The sequence below is a fragment of the Nycticebus coucang genome, chromosome 6, assembly GCF_027406575.1.
Source record: "Nycticebus coucang isolate mNycCou1 chromosome 6, mNycCou1.pri, whole genome shotgun sequence".
NCBI classification, from domain to species: domain Eukaryota; kingdom Metazoa; phylum Chordata; class Mammalia; order Primates; family Lorisidae; genus Nycticebus; species Nycticebus coucang.
Window position 1 is genome coordinate 101,534,298 of NC_069785.1, and position 16,567 is coordinate 101,550,864.

General features: G+C 40.7%; 1 protein-coding gene across 4 annotated transcripts in view; it reads left to right on the forward strand.

Annotated features, from left to right (window-relative positions):
- Positions 1 to 16,567, forward strand: part of ADAMTSL3 (ADAMTS like 3) — a 406,539-nt gene that overhangs the window by 241,545 nt on the left and 148,427 nt on the right. For all 4 annotated transcript variants that reach the window (XM_053593613.1, XM_053593612.1, XM_053593614.1 and 1 more), the window contains exons 10-15: positions 1,712 to 1,823; positions 6,736 to 6,874; positions 8,400 to 8,450; positions 9,123 to 9,327; positions 12,794 to 12,941; positions 15,175 to 15,259. In XM_053593613.1, the coding sequence (XP_053449588.1) occupies positions 1,712 to 1,823; positions 6,736 to 6,874; positions 8,400 to 8,450; positions 9,123 to 9,327; positions 12,794 to 12,941; positions 15,175 to 15,259 (740 nt within the window). The remainder of the gene's footprint in view (positions 1 to 1,711; positions 1,824 to 6,735; positions 6,875 to 8,399; positions 8,451 to 9,122; positions 9,328 to 12,793; positions 12,942 to 15,174; positions 15,260 to 16,567) is intronic.

Sequence of the window (16,567 nt, forward strand, 5' to 3'; positions counted from 1 at the left end):
AAAATCCTTGTCTCTCATCACTTTGAAAATTTGATTTTGTTTTCTTACATTCAGTGTTGCTTATGAAAAATCTGAACACCAGTGTGGTTTTCACACTTTTGTAGGAAATCATTTTATTTTTTGTGATAACTTTTAGGATTTTTCTGTATCCTTGTTGTATTTGTAAAAATGTCTACTTAGAACTCAATGACCATTTTTAACTTAAATTCTTGTCTTTATGCTCTAGGAAATTCTCATCAATTTCATATTTAAATATTGCCTCTTTGTTATTCTCTCTTGTCTCCACCTTTTTTTTAGAAATATTGCAGAATTTGGTGGTAGTCTTTTTTAAAATTTCCTTTGAAAAATTGAGCTGTATTATTTTATAAACTGCTTCGTCCACTAGATATAGTATACATATCTTTTCATACATGGAACATACTTTTTTTTTTGAGATGGAGTCTCACTATGTCGACCTCAGTAGAGTGCTGTGACATCACAGCTCACAGCAACCTCAAACTCTTGGGCTTAAGCAATTCTCTTGCCTCAGCCTCCCAAGTAGCTGGGACGACAAGCGCCCGCCACAGTGCCCACCTATTTTTTGGTTGTAGTTGGCCTGGGGTGGATTCGAACCCGCCAGCTCTGGTGTATGTGGCTGGTGCCCTAGCTACTGAGCTATAGGCGCCAAGCCTGGAATATACTTTTCATAATTGTATTTATTTTTATTGCTATAATTAATACTAATCTTAGGTCTTTGTTTTTCTTCCCTATTACATTTTCCAGAGGTTTTTCTAGCATGTTAATTTTGTCTTAAATTATTTTCATTGACAAAATTTGTGTATATTTATGGTATACAACATGTTGTAAAATATGTATATGTTATAGAATAATATAGGCTAGATACAGCTAATTAGCACATCTTACCTCACATGCCTTTTTCTGTGATGAGAACAATTAACATCTACTCTCTTGGCAATTTTCATGTATGTAATCTAGAATTTCACATACATGTTGGCTCCTCTGTGTCTGTCCTCCAAGAGCTTAACATTTGTTTTCCCTCTCTTTTTCTCTTTGTGATACATTCTGGGGATTGTCCTCAATTCGCACATTTGTTCAATCACTAGGGAGGGTTTGCTGCTTGAGTAAAATCACCTGAAAGTAGACTTCTGCCTGTCCTTGCTTACTCATGCTCAGGAGTGCCTCTTTCCTTTCGATTAGATTCTAGAATGTTTGTAAGTAACACCAGGTATTTGAGTGCACTCAAGTTGAATTTCTGCAGTTGTGCTTTCAGAAGGATTTCCTTAAAGATATTATCATTAAAAATGTAAACATCCCAATTACATACTATACCATAAGCAAAACCAGAGTTAAGTTTTGATCCCTGTTGTCATGCAAATTAAAATTTAAAATTAAATGTTTCAGGAAGAAAAAAGTGTTAAATCAACAAACAAGCAAATAAGTCCACCTGCGTTTTTGTAAACCCATTTACAGTCATGGAACTATCTAGAAAAACAATTCCAGGGAGATTTGCTGAAGATCAGATGAGCCCCATTTACAACAGATCTAAATGAAATGCTGTCACATCTTAACAGCCTTGAAATCTTCATGCACCATAGTTTATTGTGATATATGTGGTTGTCCATGTAGGTGAAGAACGTTCATCTCATTTTTAAAGGTGTGAAAGCATGAGCTGGTTGTGTGCACATGTGTTATCTCCATTCTCTCTGTCCAGACCAGGTACACTGTGGCCAGAGACAGTGTGGTCCAGTTCTTCTTTTACCAGCCCATCAGTCATCAGTGGAGACAAACTGACTTCTTTCCTTGCACTGTGACATGTGGAGGAGGTGAGGCACAGACTTTATGCATGAGTATTTAATGCTCAGAATCAGAAGCTACACATCTGTGTTTTTGAAGCTGATTTAAAAATCACTGTGGTAATTAGAGATGTCTGATCACACGGGGCTTTACTCAGCAGCCTGCACATTTGCCTTTATTCTTGAAGACAGGTGAAAGAATAGATTTGGAAAACACCATTTACTTTTAGCAAAAATCTGGACACAAACATGTGTGTGTGTGTCACTGCATTTCTCTCCTGATTGTCCTTAGAGCATGTATTCATTTTATTTTCAATAGAAGGCCTGATGAGCAGAGAGGTGGAGTGACTGGCTGGGCTGGGCAAGTTAATGAGGTGTTGGTATGAACATTATGTTTTTACTTTCTCTGTCCTCCAGTACAAGAGTATAAACTTACACAGTGAGAAAGGGTCTCTACTGAGTGGTGAGGAGAAAGTTCTGCTTACGTTCTGCTCAGTTAAGAGCTTTCATAGAAGGTTTTAAGGTTTTAAGGAAGGTTTTAAGACAGGTGTAGTCCAGAGCTCCACACACAAGCTACAAAAGAAGCATCTCTTAGGCTCAAGTGGAAAATAATGGTCTATTTCATGTGGAGGAGCAGTGAGTGCCTGACTCAAATGAGGAGTCAGCCAAAGCCGCTGTCAAAATCATTCTTCTTCTCTGAACTGAACTTTTAAATCAGAGAATAGGTAGTTACAATAAATTGGTGCCAACCCAGGAACCATGAGTGACTAGAATGAGTGGAGGGATTTACATTGATGCTTCCCCGCAAGTACTAGGCAGCGATCTTGGGTGTTTGTCCTGTTCAAGCCACGTGCTGTAAAGAACGTACGGCTGGTATTCTGCTGGTGAGCAGCACAGCTAGGATCTGGGTCCAGATCCGCCTGATGCCCCAGTCAGACTCTAAATGCTTTCGTGTCTCCCTTGAACTATCTACCATACCTGGAACCAGGTCAGGGTACATAGGCTCAGGTTTGAAGGGATAAACTAAATCCTCTTCCTTTAGCCCAGCCCCAGCTCTCTGATTTCAGATCGTCAGCTTCCTCAGAAGCCAGAAATGGAGCTGGATTTCTGCCCATCCCCTGCAGGTGCAACAGGGAGAGCCCCAGGCAGCGTGGGCGCCCTGCAAGTGTGCAGGCAGCTCTCTCTTCTGGGATGCAGGCTTCCAGGAGGCAGGCACTTCTGTGGGGCTCACCAGGACTTTTCTTTGAAGAGGACATTTTTCAACTTAAACAAAAATATTTACAAAAAATAATTTAGCATTACTACTAAAGTAGAAAACTATTCTCTCTCTTGGTATAAATAACATGCTGTCAAATAAATGCAATGAAAACAACAGTGAAGTAAATAATCTTCAAGTTTCTGCCCACATTTACCATTCTTTCAATTTATTTATAATTCCTCCAAAATTGTGTTAAATATTATAAGCAATTTTTATTTCTTTTTGTTTTTAATTCATTTTATTTTATTATTTTTATTTATTTATATTTTTAGACACTTTCTCACTCTGCCCCCTGGGCTAGAGTGCAGTTTACACAATTAAAGCTCACTGCAGTCTTAAATGCCTGGGCTTGAGCTGTCCTCCGACCTCAGCCTCTGGAAGAGCTGGGATTGCAGGTGCACAATGCCACTATGCCTGGCTAGTGTTGCCTAAGTTGCTCCCAAACTTCTGGGCTCATGTGATCCTCTTACCTCAGCCTCTTAAAGCACCACCCAGCCTATAAGCATGTTTATGAGGCAAAACTCTTTTAGGTCTTTGAGTCACTGATTCTCCAGTAAGCTCTATGGAAAATTCTTAAAAACATTTGATTTCTTTTAAAGCTGATGGAAGTAAAACCCTGTTTGGAGTTGAGACTGTAAGATGGGCCTCCAAACCCAGGCATTAGGAACTTTTTGGCCAATCTGTATGCCAAAGTTTACATCCAAAAGCAGCAGGGTCTAGCGGAATTATCAGTGATGCGGCATTTGAGGATCTGGATTCACTTTTTGGCTTTGCATTAATCAGCTCTGAGACATTGTGAAGCCCCACTTTCTCATCTGTATGTAAAGGACTGTCCCCCTAATAGCATTTTGAGGGACAAAATGAGAGGATATATGCCAAGGAACATGGTACAGGCCCTGGCTATTAGTGAACATTCAGGAAATATCTGTCATGTAGGAATCTAAACCCAAATTTTATCAAAAGTGCTTCTGCAGGGTCCACAGATGCATTCTCAATGATACTGTAATGAGGGATGTGATAGATATACAAATCACGGGTCTTGGAAAGCTCTCAGAGTGCACGGGACACACTGACAGATGCCTGCATGTGTGTTTCCCCAAAAGCTGACTCTCACCATCTTTGAGTCAGGTGGCCATGTGGCTCCAGGGAAGACCAGTGTCTCTGGTGGACCTCACAGTAAAGACATGGTGGGGCTTTTTCCACTCTTACTCTGTGGAAAAACAAACATCTATTTCTTTTTCAATTTTTAAAAAATTTTAGTTTTAGCGTCAGGCTCTTGCTATGTTGCCCAGGCTAGACTCAAATTTGTGGGTTCTAGCGATCCTCCTTCCTCAGCCCCCCAAGTAGCTGGGCCTACAGCAGTACCTCATCATGCCCAACTCAAACATCTCTCTGTTTTTAATTTATTCCTTGGCTCTTACAAAGTTCATAGAAAGACATTTTCATTTGCATCCATATGAAAAAGACAAGCTTTCTGCTAGGGCGAGGGGTGCATTATTTATAGTGGGGTTCAGCTAAGTTCAGTTGATTAAATTCTTGGGAGAAGAATAGGGATTTCTCATACTTGAGTGCCCACAGAAAGACAAAGTCCTGCTGGGGCCATAAACATGCACAGGAGCACTTAGCAGCGAGATTGTCCCCAGAGATAACACAGGATGTGAGAACAGAAGAAAGATTCTTGGTGTTTTGGGGATACATTGTCTACACACTGGCAGAATATCAATACATGTGCTCAAAAGACAGAAAGGCAGTCTGCTTTCTTTCACTTTTTGTTATCTCTAAGATGTGATAAAATTAAAAAGGAAAATTAATTATCTCTCCCTAAATTATAAACATCTGTATGCTCCCTACCTCCTTCTTTTAAAAGTGTGTTTCCGTTTAGGACAAAGATTTTCTCTGACTCAAGGAGCTGTAATCTCATTTTGTACTTGTTTGGGGGAAAATAAAAACACACATAAAACCCACAAGGAAAGCATTACCAAAATTTAATTAGATTAGTAATGAAATCTACATGATTTGTGTGGATGGCATTTCAGAGTGTTTTGGATAATCAAGAAAATTATTTCCCTGGTCACTAAGGTACCAGGGGACCCAGATGGGCTTCCCTGGTCTTGTCGGTAATTATCAACACGGGACCCTTGAGATCATCTGGAGAAAGCACCAGGATTTCTGTGCCATCTGATAGTGTAGAATTTCTGAAGATATTGGCACCCAAGTAACATTTTATGGACTCCGCTTGGATTTTCATTCTTGTGGTTTCGACCTTGCTTTTTATAATGCATACCAGTCCTCCCTCTAAACTCAGCTTACGTCCAAGCCATGTCTTGCAGAAAGTCATCTAGTGGTTTATAAAAATTAGATTCCTCTCAGCAATCAGGACATTAAATGTATTTTTAGGCATTTAGATGAGTTGATTGAGGTGGAGAGCTTGGCTCTGGGCATTTTTTTTTTTTTTTTTTGAAGAACTCATTCTAGTTTTGGAAAATTACTCTTGTTTAAAAAAACGTTTGACTTAATGTGACACTTACATAGTGACAAGAAACCTGGAATCAGATCTTTCAAGAACTAGGAGCACCATTTTGCAAGTTGTTTTTAAGTTGACTGCACTGCTTTGTTCAGAATGTTTGCTTGCATCAGGGTCTGCACAAATTACATGTAATAGAATCGGGAATAATTTTCATTCCTTCCCTGCTGAGAGCTTGTGAGGGAGAAGTGCAGACAGCGGGGCTTGTAGTGAACATTTAGGGCGTATCCGTCATGTCAGAGCCTGATACACGGGAACAGATTTTGTTCCTTTCTGTATGGACAAGGCTTAAGTCTCCTTATGGAAATTTATTGGAATTGGAGATACCTCAGGGCAGTAGATGAGTAACATGTTGAATTGTATAAGCAAATAAGAGATATTATGAAAGAAATATTCAATCCAGCAACAACCCAGTATAAGGATAGCTCTCAAAGCATAATGTTAAGTGAGAAAAGTAGGAAAAAAAGATGATTGAAATTATACTGTTATTCAAGTTAAGAAAAGATATAAAAGCATTCTATAAGGCAGTTGCATGTATACGGACATATAAACAATAAATGAAAATAGGTGTGGAGGGGGGTGGGAGGGTTGAACTGGGAGTGGCGGCAGGGGGAGGAGAGAGAGGGCCTTGCACAGGGCTGTGGTGACAGTGAGAAGGGAAGATGGTGAACTGAGGAGAATGAGTAACCAGCCCACCCGGGGGCACAGATGGTTCTTCAAAGGAGTCTATTGTGGGGGGCGCCTGTGGCTCAAAGGAGTAGGGCGCCGGCCCCATATGCCAGGGTGGTGGGTTCAAACTCAGCTCCAGCCAAAAACTGCAAAAAAAAAAAAAAGAAGTCTATTGTAAGGGTTAGTCCTAAATGCTAAGTGTGCCACAGTCAATCCAAGCAGTCTTCACCCATCATGGCCACACATTTTAGTCATCTTAGAAGAACCCAAGAATTTTTTAAAAAGTGCCGATTTCCTGGACCCCAGCACAGCGGTGCCAACTTAATTGGAACACGAAGGGACCTGGCATTGTTTCTGTTGTATACCTGGGGTTGAGAACCACTATGGTTAAGTTTCTTATAGAGGAAGAAAAAGTGTGTGGCAAGTAATAGCTTTGCCAAGTAAAAACAAAACGGATGTGATATTCAGATTTCCCTTCTCTACCACTTTAGGATATCAGCTCAATTCTGCAGAATGTGTGGATATCCGCTTGAAGAGAGTCGTTCCCGACCATTATTGCCACTACTACCCTGAAAATGTGAAGCCCAAACCCAAACTGAAGGAATGTGGCATGGACCCTTGCCCATCAAGGTCTGTGTGATGGTCCACGCCCTTTTCACTCTGATAATAAACCAATCACCTATGACTAAGACTTACCAGCTTTTGCAGTGCGGTTCATTTCCTGAGCCTGAGCCTGAATACACCCTGGCAGCAGGTGCCCACATCCATGTTTATTGACGTGGTCAGTGGGAATGTGCACCACTCCATCTACCCTGTTTCCCCGAAAATAAGACATCCTCCGAAAATAAGACCTACTTACAGGAAAGATAAGACGTCCCCTGAAAATAAGACCTAGTGCATCTTTGGGAGCACACCTTAAAATAAGACACTGTCTTATTTTTGGGGAAACAAGGTAGCTCTCTCTTGGGAGGGGCTGTCTGCCAGAGAGCTCTTTATAATGACCCTTTCTGAGCATCTTCCACTTACACAATTTTAAAGATGTCTTCATCCAAGTACGCTAGTCCATCCACCACTCACCATCTTAGCTTTTAAACAGCTTGGACTTCTGAAGTATTCACATTAAATTTAGCATAAATAATGCATTGTGCAAGGAAGTGAAAAGTTTTAATGCCAAAGTGAAAAAAAAAAACTATGCGTAAAATATTCTATTGCATAATTTAGTACCTGCTGACTTGGACTGCCTGGGGAAGTTTCCTGGCTTTGCTGCAGTATCTTAAAATAACAGCACAGTATCAAGTCCCAGAGTCCCCCAGTTATCTGCCAGCTGGCCCAGGCAGAAGTGTGCAAGTGGAAAAGGAAACGTTCTCAGTGGATTTCATTTCCTATCACTAAACTGCCCATTTCCTGTAATTCTGGTTGAACATAATTATTAATAGAGACTTTTCAAAGGACAAATTTTATGAAATAAAGTGGTCTTCTAAAGATCTTACTACTCTGATGATGTATTAAAATCATTAATATATTTTATCAGAATAATAATAATAAAAGGAATAAATTTATCTCAATTGCAAGAAATAGTTTTCTTTGATTAGTATACTGCCAGTGCAATTTTCTATATTTTCATATAGAACTGAGGATGGTTTTGGTCAGAGATGTTCTTGAAAATTAAAGAGTTGGTGGCTGAATTGGGGGAAATCATTGATAATACTTGGCATTTTTAGTTTTCATTTTATTTATTTATTTATTTATTTTTTGAGGCAGAGTTTCACTTTGTCACCCTTGGTAGAGTGCCATGGTGTCACAGCATGTGGTCTCACAGCAACCTCAAACTCTTGGTTTCAAGTGATTCTCTTGCCTCAGCCTCCCAAGTAGGTGGGACTACAGACACCCACTACAATGCCCAACTATTTTTTTTTAATGATGAGGTCTTGCTCTGGCTCAGGCTGGTCTTGAACCTGTGAGCTCAGGCCGTCCACCCACCTTGGCCTCCCAGGTGCTGGGATTACAGATGTGAGCCACCACCACACCTGTTCTGAATTTTTAGTTTTCAATTTGATAGACCTCTGTGTCTTAGGATGTCAAATCTTATATTAGTCAATCAATAAATTTATTAATTGATTTATAAGTGATATTCTCATAATGATTTCATTTGTAGTGATGGATTTAAAGAGATTATGCCCTACGACCATTTCCAACCTCTTCCTCGGTGAGTTACGTGTTTCTTTTTCTTTTTTGTAATTTACTTTAAGTAAATATAGCATATATAGCCATAGCCTGACATGTACGAGGGCTAGGTACTTGCTGCTTTACAGAGCTAAGGAAAAACATACTTCCTCTCAACAGTAAGAAATAGGCTGCCTCTAATGGGCAAGGCAGTGTTTCCTGTCACCAGGGGGGTTGAGCATATCTTGGGCAACCAGAGTATTATAGCTGAAGCTCAATTATTGCAAATGATCAGAAATTTGAATCCCCTTTTACTCCTAGATGGGTATGGTCCTTTCTGACTTTGAGTTTCTGTGATTCTCTAGTGACATTGTTAATATTTGGTAGTTTAGAGGCAATAGAAAGATGCTTTCACACTATATTTTAAGTGATTTAATTCTCACAGTGGCCCTGTGAAGGGTAAGTAGGGCTGGTGTGTTATTCCCACTTGACAGAAACCTTAGATTAAGAGTAGTTAAGTACCTTGTGACGGCAGGTTGTATGTGGCAGTTAAGATTAAAATCCTATGACTTCAAGTCCTGTGCTCTTTCAACTGAGCCGCAACGCACACCCTAGAGGCCATACTTTTTGCAGCCACCTTTGCAAACTTGAAACACACAAACAAGCACCAGCAAGCAACAAATAAATAATATATTTTTATTTGTTTGTTTTTGAGCTGGGAACATAATCCTTGGACTGCGTGCTCTGTGTCCTGTGGGGGAGGGATTCAGAGGCGGAGCTTCGTGTGTGTAGAGGAATCCATGCATGGGGAGGTGCTGCAGGTGGAGGAATGGAAGTGCATGTACGCGCCCAAGCCCAAGGTCATGCAGACTTGCAATCTGTTTGATTGCCCCAAGTGGATCGCCATGGAGTGGTCTCAGGTAAGGTTTGAGAACATGCCACTTTTAATTAAATCTCAGGCTTTAAGGTTTTCCTATGTGTCCGGAATGGTACCTGGCAGCATGGGGACACAAAGGCTGTATGTGAGCATGGTCCCCACTCACAAAGTATTTAGGAAGATAGCTGGAGGACGATATAAGACAGACCACAGCACCCATGTAGGTAAAAATAATATTAAGAATATTAATCAAGTTACTATGTCACTATGAGCAGAATTAATATAAAGTACATCTGGAAGGAACAGAAGTTGACGCAGAGTCAATCAGAAAGTCTTCCTTGCTCTTGGAGTGAGTGCTTACCCTGTGTTTGATGACGCATAGGATTTGAACAAGCAAGAACCTGGGGAGACCATGACTGTGGGAGGTGGCCGAGTAGAGGTGGCTGAGCAAAGGCAGAAAAGACATGACGTGGCCAGAAGTTGAAAAGGGCCTAATTCATCTAGATTGAAGACAGAGCCCACGTGACTAAGAATTGGAAGCTTACGATAGAGACACTGATGTGACATGAGAAATGTGTCTTTGACCCAGTAGTCACTAATAACCTTCCAATTTTTTTTTTTAAGAAAATAATGTATTTTGGCTCAACATCCATAGCTCAGTGGTTAGGGCACCGGCCACAAACACCAGGGCTGGCAGGTTTGAACCCTGCCCAGGCCTGCCAAACAGCAATGACAACAACAACAACAACAAAAATAGCCGGGCATTGTGGCAGATGCCTGTTGGGAGGCTGAGGCAAGAGAATCACTTAAGCCCAGGAGTTTGAGGTTGTGGTAAGCTGTGATGCCACAAGTGCTGTGGTGCCACAGCACTCTACCCAGGATGACACACTGAGACTCTGTCTCAAAAAAAAAAATAATAATAATATATTTTAAGTGATTGAAGCAAGGCAGCCTAACACCTTGAGGCAGGGAGCCTATTTGGAAATCAATGTGGGGACTATTTTTAAAATGGTCTCTAAGGTCTTTATAGAGATGTGTGGAGCTTTCATTTTAAAAATAGTCCTTATATTCGTTGTCCAGCATGAGACATGGTTTTATTGTTAATTTTACTGTTAATTTTTACTATTGATTTCTTTGTTTTGTGCTATACACTGGGAAAGCTAGCTCTCATGAGTAAATTGGCATGATGGAAAGATTTTAAATTAGCAAGGTCATTCAGTCCTTTGAACTCTTTACTTACACACCAAAATTCGTGTGATAGTCCATCATCAAACATTATTTTTGATGTTGTTAGCTGGCGATTTGCTCAAGTCTTCTTTTAATTTTGCTGAAAGCCACAAAAGGATTTGTTAACCCGTCATTAGGTAAACTGTGACTTTTTTCAGCCCCCAATCAACATCATTTCTGCAATTCACAGAGCTTGTTTTGAGCCTTCTTAAGTCCTAGTCATATGTTTGTGTTGGATTTAGAGCTTTAGACCATCCCCTCTGTCACTGTCATAACTTTATCACCACTTTTAATGTCAGAACAAAGGACTGTAAATCAGCTCATCCCATTCCCCACTTTGGGCTTTTAATATATCAAATATATTCTCAGTGATGAAGGTTTGCTGTCACTGAGGATGTTCAGGTCCACAGAGGAGTTGTGGAACTGTCCTAGACACTGACAGCATTGGGGTAAGTGCCCAGCTTTCCAGGGGGGTCCTCAGAGAGAGAATACACTTTTGTATTGACCAGAGAGTTACACCTTGTATTGTTTTCTTGCTCTTTGAGCAGATTTAGTTTTCTTTCTGGGCTAATATAAAACAGCCTCTTGATATATGTCTCGATATATGTCAAATTGATAAATTTGGGGGTAGGTGAGTCCATTTTCCAGAACAGGGACTAATCTCAAACTGGCTCAATTCATTACACTGTTCATTCAGTGGTTTCAAGAGTGGCAGGATGAACTAAGCCAGGTTAGCCAATATCCTGCCTTTCTGGAGATGTGTGTACACTAATAAATGCCCCCATATCCTCTAAATTATGTCTTTGAGACTTGTCCTCGGGGACACCCATGCCTCTGTAGGGTTGCGTGTAAAAGCATCTGAGCACTTGGAAGAGTCTTCAGGCTCTATAAAGCAGTAGCTAGGTCATAGCTTTGGAGACAAGAGGCTCTAGGATGGAATTCTTCTCTTTCTGTTAGGAACTGTGTGACCTTGAGCAGAGTCCTTATGTGGTGGGATATTTGTTGTTTATCTGTGAAATGGGAATGAAGCACCTGACCTGCAAGTGTGTCCAGGATGGCTGGTGAGATCACACAAGCAGGATGGGGCCTGTCTGGTAGCCAGTAACCAACTATAGCCCAGGACTCTCAGCTGCTCCCGGGGATGGAACCAGGGTTGCTGCTCTCTGAAGTTTATACAGATTGGAAGTGACCCTTTAAGAAAAAGGACTACAAAACACAAATAGTGGGTATCCAAGGGACTGTTTACTTAGAATAAGAGAAGTTGCAAGAAATTACAAATTTTTCAAAGCTGACAATAACCCTAATGTGAACTGTGGACTTGAGTTAATCATGATGTATTGACTTTGGACTTTACCTTACAAATGCAGATAATGTAACCTCATGGTCTGTGCCCTCATAGTAACTGCCTCAGAATAATGATGTCTTGGTTCATCAGTTGTACAGCTGTGTCACACTAAGGCGGGATGCCAATAACAGAAAAAAGAAGAGTGGGGAAGGAGAGGGATTTCTGTACTATCTCCTCAATATTTCTGTAAACCTAAAATGGTCCTAAAAATTGTGTATAAATAAAAGAAGGTAGATGTACACATTTATGAGTGTACTCACCAACATAGATGGATAAATTGAAAAGATACCCTAGATTTTCATATGACATGGAAACCTTCCATTCAAAGCCAAGAGTAACTTCCAAATCTTAAATAACTCAAGAATAAAAATGCTGACAACACACACTTCACAAAAATTCAGGAAAAATAGCATAATATTTTTATTAATTTTAATTGCCTGATACATCCATAGTGTGTTTTCCTATATGATGATTGCTTCATATAATGACAGTTTTGCAAGATCAGTTTCTGCCGAGAGAATAGAAAAATAATCCTCTGGCATGGTTGGCCAAAATTTTACATATATTTTTACCTTTCTTTCAGCTTCATAAATTGTTTTGGGTAATTACATGGAAATTTTTATTCAAATTTCAGAATACCTGTAATAAGTTTCTCTGATATTTGAACAGTAAGATTTTAGGGCATTTTGATTTTTCTGGCTGCGATCTCATTTTAAATACTTTTTGAGTGGAGAGTTGGAAGGAGGTTATGTGAGAAAGGAGTTGAAATCCAAGCACCACAGAAAACCAGCCCCCAGGCCCTTCCTTCCATGATGTTTGTGTAAAGGTGTTTCTGTGTAGTTCAGTGGCTCTCCTTTGCATATCAGGTATGATAAAGTAATACCTCTGATCTCTTCATGAAAAAGAAACTCACTGGCTTCCTTTTCCTTCTGTGAAGTGCACAGTGACTTGTGGCCGAGGGTTACGTTACCGGGTTGTTCTGTGCATCAACCATCGTGGACAGCACGTTGGGGGCTGCAACCCACAGCTGAAGTTACACATCAAGGAAGAATGTATCATTCCAATCCCATGTTATAAACCAAAGGGTAAGTGTGTGGGATATTTGTAATTCACATCAAACAGTGTTTTTCAGCTCTCATTCCAATATTGCAGCATTTCCATTTCCACTTACTAGATTTCTTATAAAAATTATTTTATTGATAGATTGCTCAACCTTTCCACTTAGACAGAGAAGTTGGACACAAGAGATTTATTGATGTGGAGGGAAAACTGAGCTGCCATTGATTTAATATATACATGGACCAGTTCCTATCTGTCTGGGTGTGTACTAACATTTCTTAGTAGAACAGAAAATAATTGATGCATTCCCTGTCTTGAAGATACAGCAGAAGGATAGGGAGGAGGGAAAAAAGAAACATGGAAAGGAAAAGGATGAGGAGGAAGAGGAAGAAGAGCAGGAGAAGAAGAGGGAGAGGTGAAGGAGGAGAAAGAGGTCATTGATTCTCTCATCCCAAGGCTCTAGTTCTCCTTTGGTCCCACAGAACTATGTATGGACCTCTTCACTGGAGGGCAAGTTTCTTTTTTCTTTCTTTCTTTCTTTTTTTTTTTTTTGAGACACTTTGTCACCCGCAGTACAGTGCTGTGGTGTCATAGCTCACAGCCACCTCAAACTTTTGGGCTTAAGTGATCCTCTTGCCTCAGCCTCTCAAGGTAGCTGGGACTACAGGCTGGCTATTGTTTTTTCTTTTTTTTTGAGACAGGGTCTTGCTCTTGCTTAGGCTAGTCTTGAACTCCTGAGCACAGGTGATCCACCCGCCTCAGCCTCCCAAAGTGTTAGGAGGGTAACTTTCTTGAGGGAGGAGCAATGTCATTTTTATGGAATGAATGAAGACTTCCAGTTCCCAATCTAGATCTATAGAGGCATTTATTAATAATGTTTCTCCTGTAGTTCCATTTGCTCCACATGAATTAGCAGAAAAGGGTAGGGTAGGAGGATTTGGCATCATGTATCTAATAAATGCCCCTCTCTATGAGTATTTATTTGTGTGCACTTTAGTAAGGTTTTACCAATTGTCATGACAAGTACCTTTCTTCCTGAAATGGAAAAATACAATTCCCACCTACTAGTAAGAAAGACTCTTTCTTGGTACTTTAGAGACGATGGTAAAATCTTCCTTTGTTATTTCTCTGTTCATTATTCATACAAATAGCCTCATAATTAACCATTCAACAAATATTCATTTGTGTCTATCTTGCAGATAAATCACACACTGCCTTGACAGACACGCATGTGAGCGGGGTCTTCCCTCCTTCCTTCTGTACCTGATACTACTTTCAGAGCTGCTCTCTTAGGATCTGTAATTTCCTCAAGCAGGCCAAAATTATTTCCTTTCAAGCTAGGTGGTTTCTGTCTAAGGAGTCTTCAAGGGACAGAATGGGGCACCTGTTTGCTCCTCCACATGAGCTGACTGTAATTGGTAATCGCTCCTCAATAACCACAACAACAGTCAAAGTTTGAGTAACTAACACAGACTCTCTCACCCTCCTGACTTTCTTAACCTCTGTGCTGTTTGATTTTCTTTTCTTTTTTTTTTTTTTTTTTTTTTGTAGAGACAGAGTTTCACTTTATTGTCCTCGGTAGAGTGCCATGGTGTCACACAGCTCACAGCAACCTCCAACTCCTGGGCTTAGGCGATTCTCCTGCCTCAGCCTCCTGAGTAGCTGGGACTACAGGCGCCCGCCACAACGCCCGGCTATTTTTTTTTTTTTTTTAAATCATAGCTGTATACATTGATATGATCATGGGGCATCATTCACTAGCTTTACAGACCGTTTACCAAGTCCGGCTATTTTTTTGTTGCAGTTTGGCCGGGGCAGGGTTTGAACCGGCCACCCTCGGTATATGGAGCCGGCGCCCTGCTCACTGAGCCACAGGTGCCGCCCCTGTTTGATTTTCTTTAGTAATTTTTGTATTCAGTGGGCAAAAATTTTTGGCAAAAGAAAGCAAGCTGATCTGGTTGAAGTAAGAGCTTTACTGTGCAAACAACAGAAAGGCATTTTGATGTTAACTTTCAGAACATACTCAGCTGTATCACAGGATCTTTTTGGTTATGGAATTCTGATAATGTGTTCATTTTTTAAAATATGACAGAAAAATTTATTCATTCCAGAAGCCACCTAATGTACTATGCTGAGGGATTCAACTTGTATTACAAAACATGATGCGTTTATTAATGAAATCTTCACTAGATAGTCATGTATTCGGCTCCTTGATGATTAATAGTAATTAAGCTTATTTTTTATATTTCTTTCTCTTAGAAAAAAGTCCTGTGGAAGCTAAATCACCTTGGCTGAAACAAGCGCAAGAACTAGAAGAGACCAGAATAGCGACGGAAGAACCAACGTGAGTCCAGGGCCTTTCTGGGAATAATCAGCATACAACCAGTTAACGTGATCTATGTAATTTTTGTACTCATTGCAGTACAGTGATACAGTTAGTATCCAAATGACCTGAATTTTCTGACTCTAGAGAGCTTGAGCTGGCCGGAATTTTTCTTTATTTCATAATTCGGCAGTCCTACTTTGGCAGTGTCAGTGAGAAGCACTGAAAAGAGCAGCATTATTTAACGAAAAACAGACCCAGTGGTCTGTTACACGTGGAGGTTGGGGATAATTTCTAGATGAATACATGAGAATTGACTAAGGATCACCACAGTACTATACAAATAACCAGTCATTCCATGATGAAGTCACAGCCGCGAGACGCATCGGTGGCCTGAGTCATGATAAGGAGAAGTCCTAGGCTGCTGTGGTGTGGGGAAAGCAAAGAACATGGTACCTTGAGTACTGGAGCTTAGGCCACAGCTCATAACAATACAACTTTACTTTTTAATTAGTCTTTAAATTTTAAGTCTTTAATTTTCACCTTACTGAAAAGAAGGACAGATTGGGCTTGATCTGTCCAAGACTGATTCCAACTCAAAAATCCAGTGACTACTGTCCACATATGATTGGATGGGTCTGGATTGTAAGAGTGTCAGTGGAAATTAAGAATCAAGAGCAAATCAAAGCGGCATCCAGGAGGCAGAGATATCGGGACCAAAAGAGAACAAGGTGTTCTGAGATTTCTAGTCCAGGAGTTGGTAAACTCAATGGCACCAGTGACTTAGCAGCTGGCAGAGCGGTGGGCTCCCTGTCGGACACATTAGGTCCACGCTGCTGACAGGCTGTCTTCAAGGCAGCGATGCGTGGGACTTTAGACGAGATGGGTCTCAGCCCCAAGTCTGGCCAGCTCCCTGAAGCAGGCGTTTCTTCTGAAACACCTCCACGGTGGGTGGAGCTCTCTGCACCAAGAGCCCATTCTGGGGTTGAACAGCCTGAGTTATCTGCAAGAACTTTTCTCCCATAGAAACAAAGCGTACCTCCTAATTTCTGTTCTCTGTAAGAGAAGAAAAACACATCTGAGCCCTCTCCCTATTCTACGTAACAAGTTGTCTCAAATTTGAAGAAAGCTATCGTGGATTTCCAAGAGCTTTCTCTCCCAAGTTCATCATCCTCTGCCTTTTCAGCAGTTTCCAGGTGCTATTGTTTTCAGGTTCCTCACCCACATCATAGCACCCGTCAGAGTACACATTCATCTGTCAATCTGTCCACCCCAGCAGCGAGCTCTTTTTCTTTGAGAAGGCACCATGCCACTTGTGGTGGGGCCAAC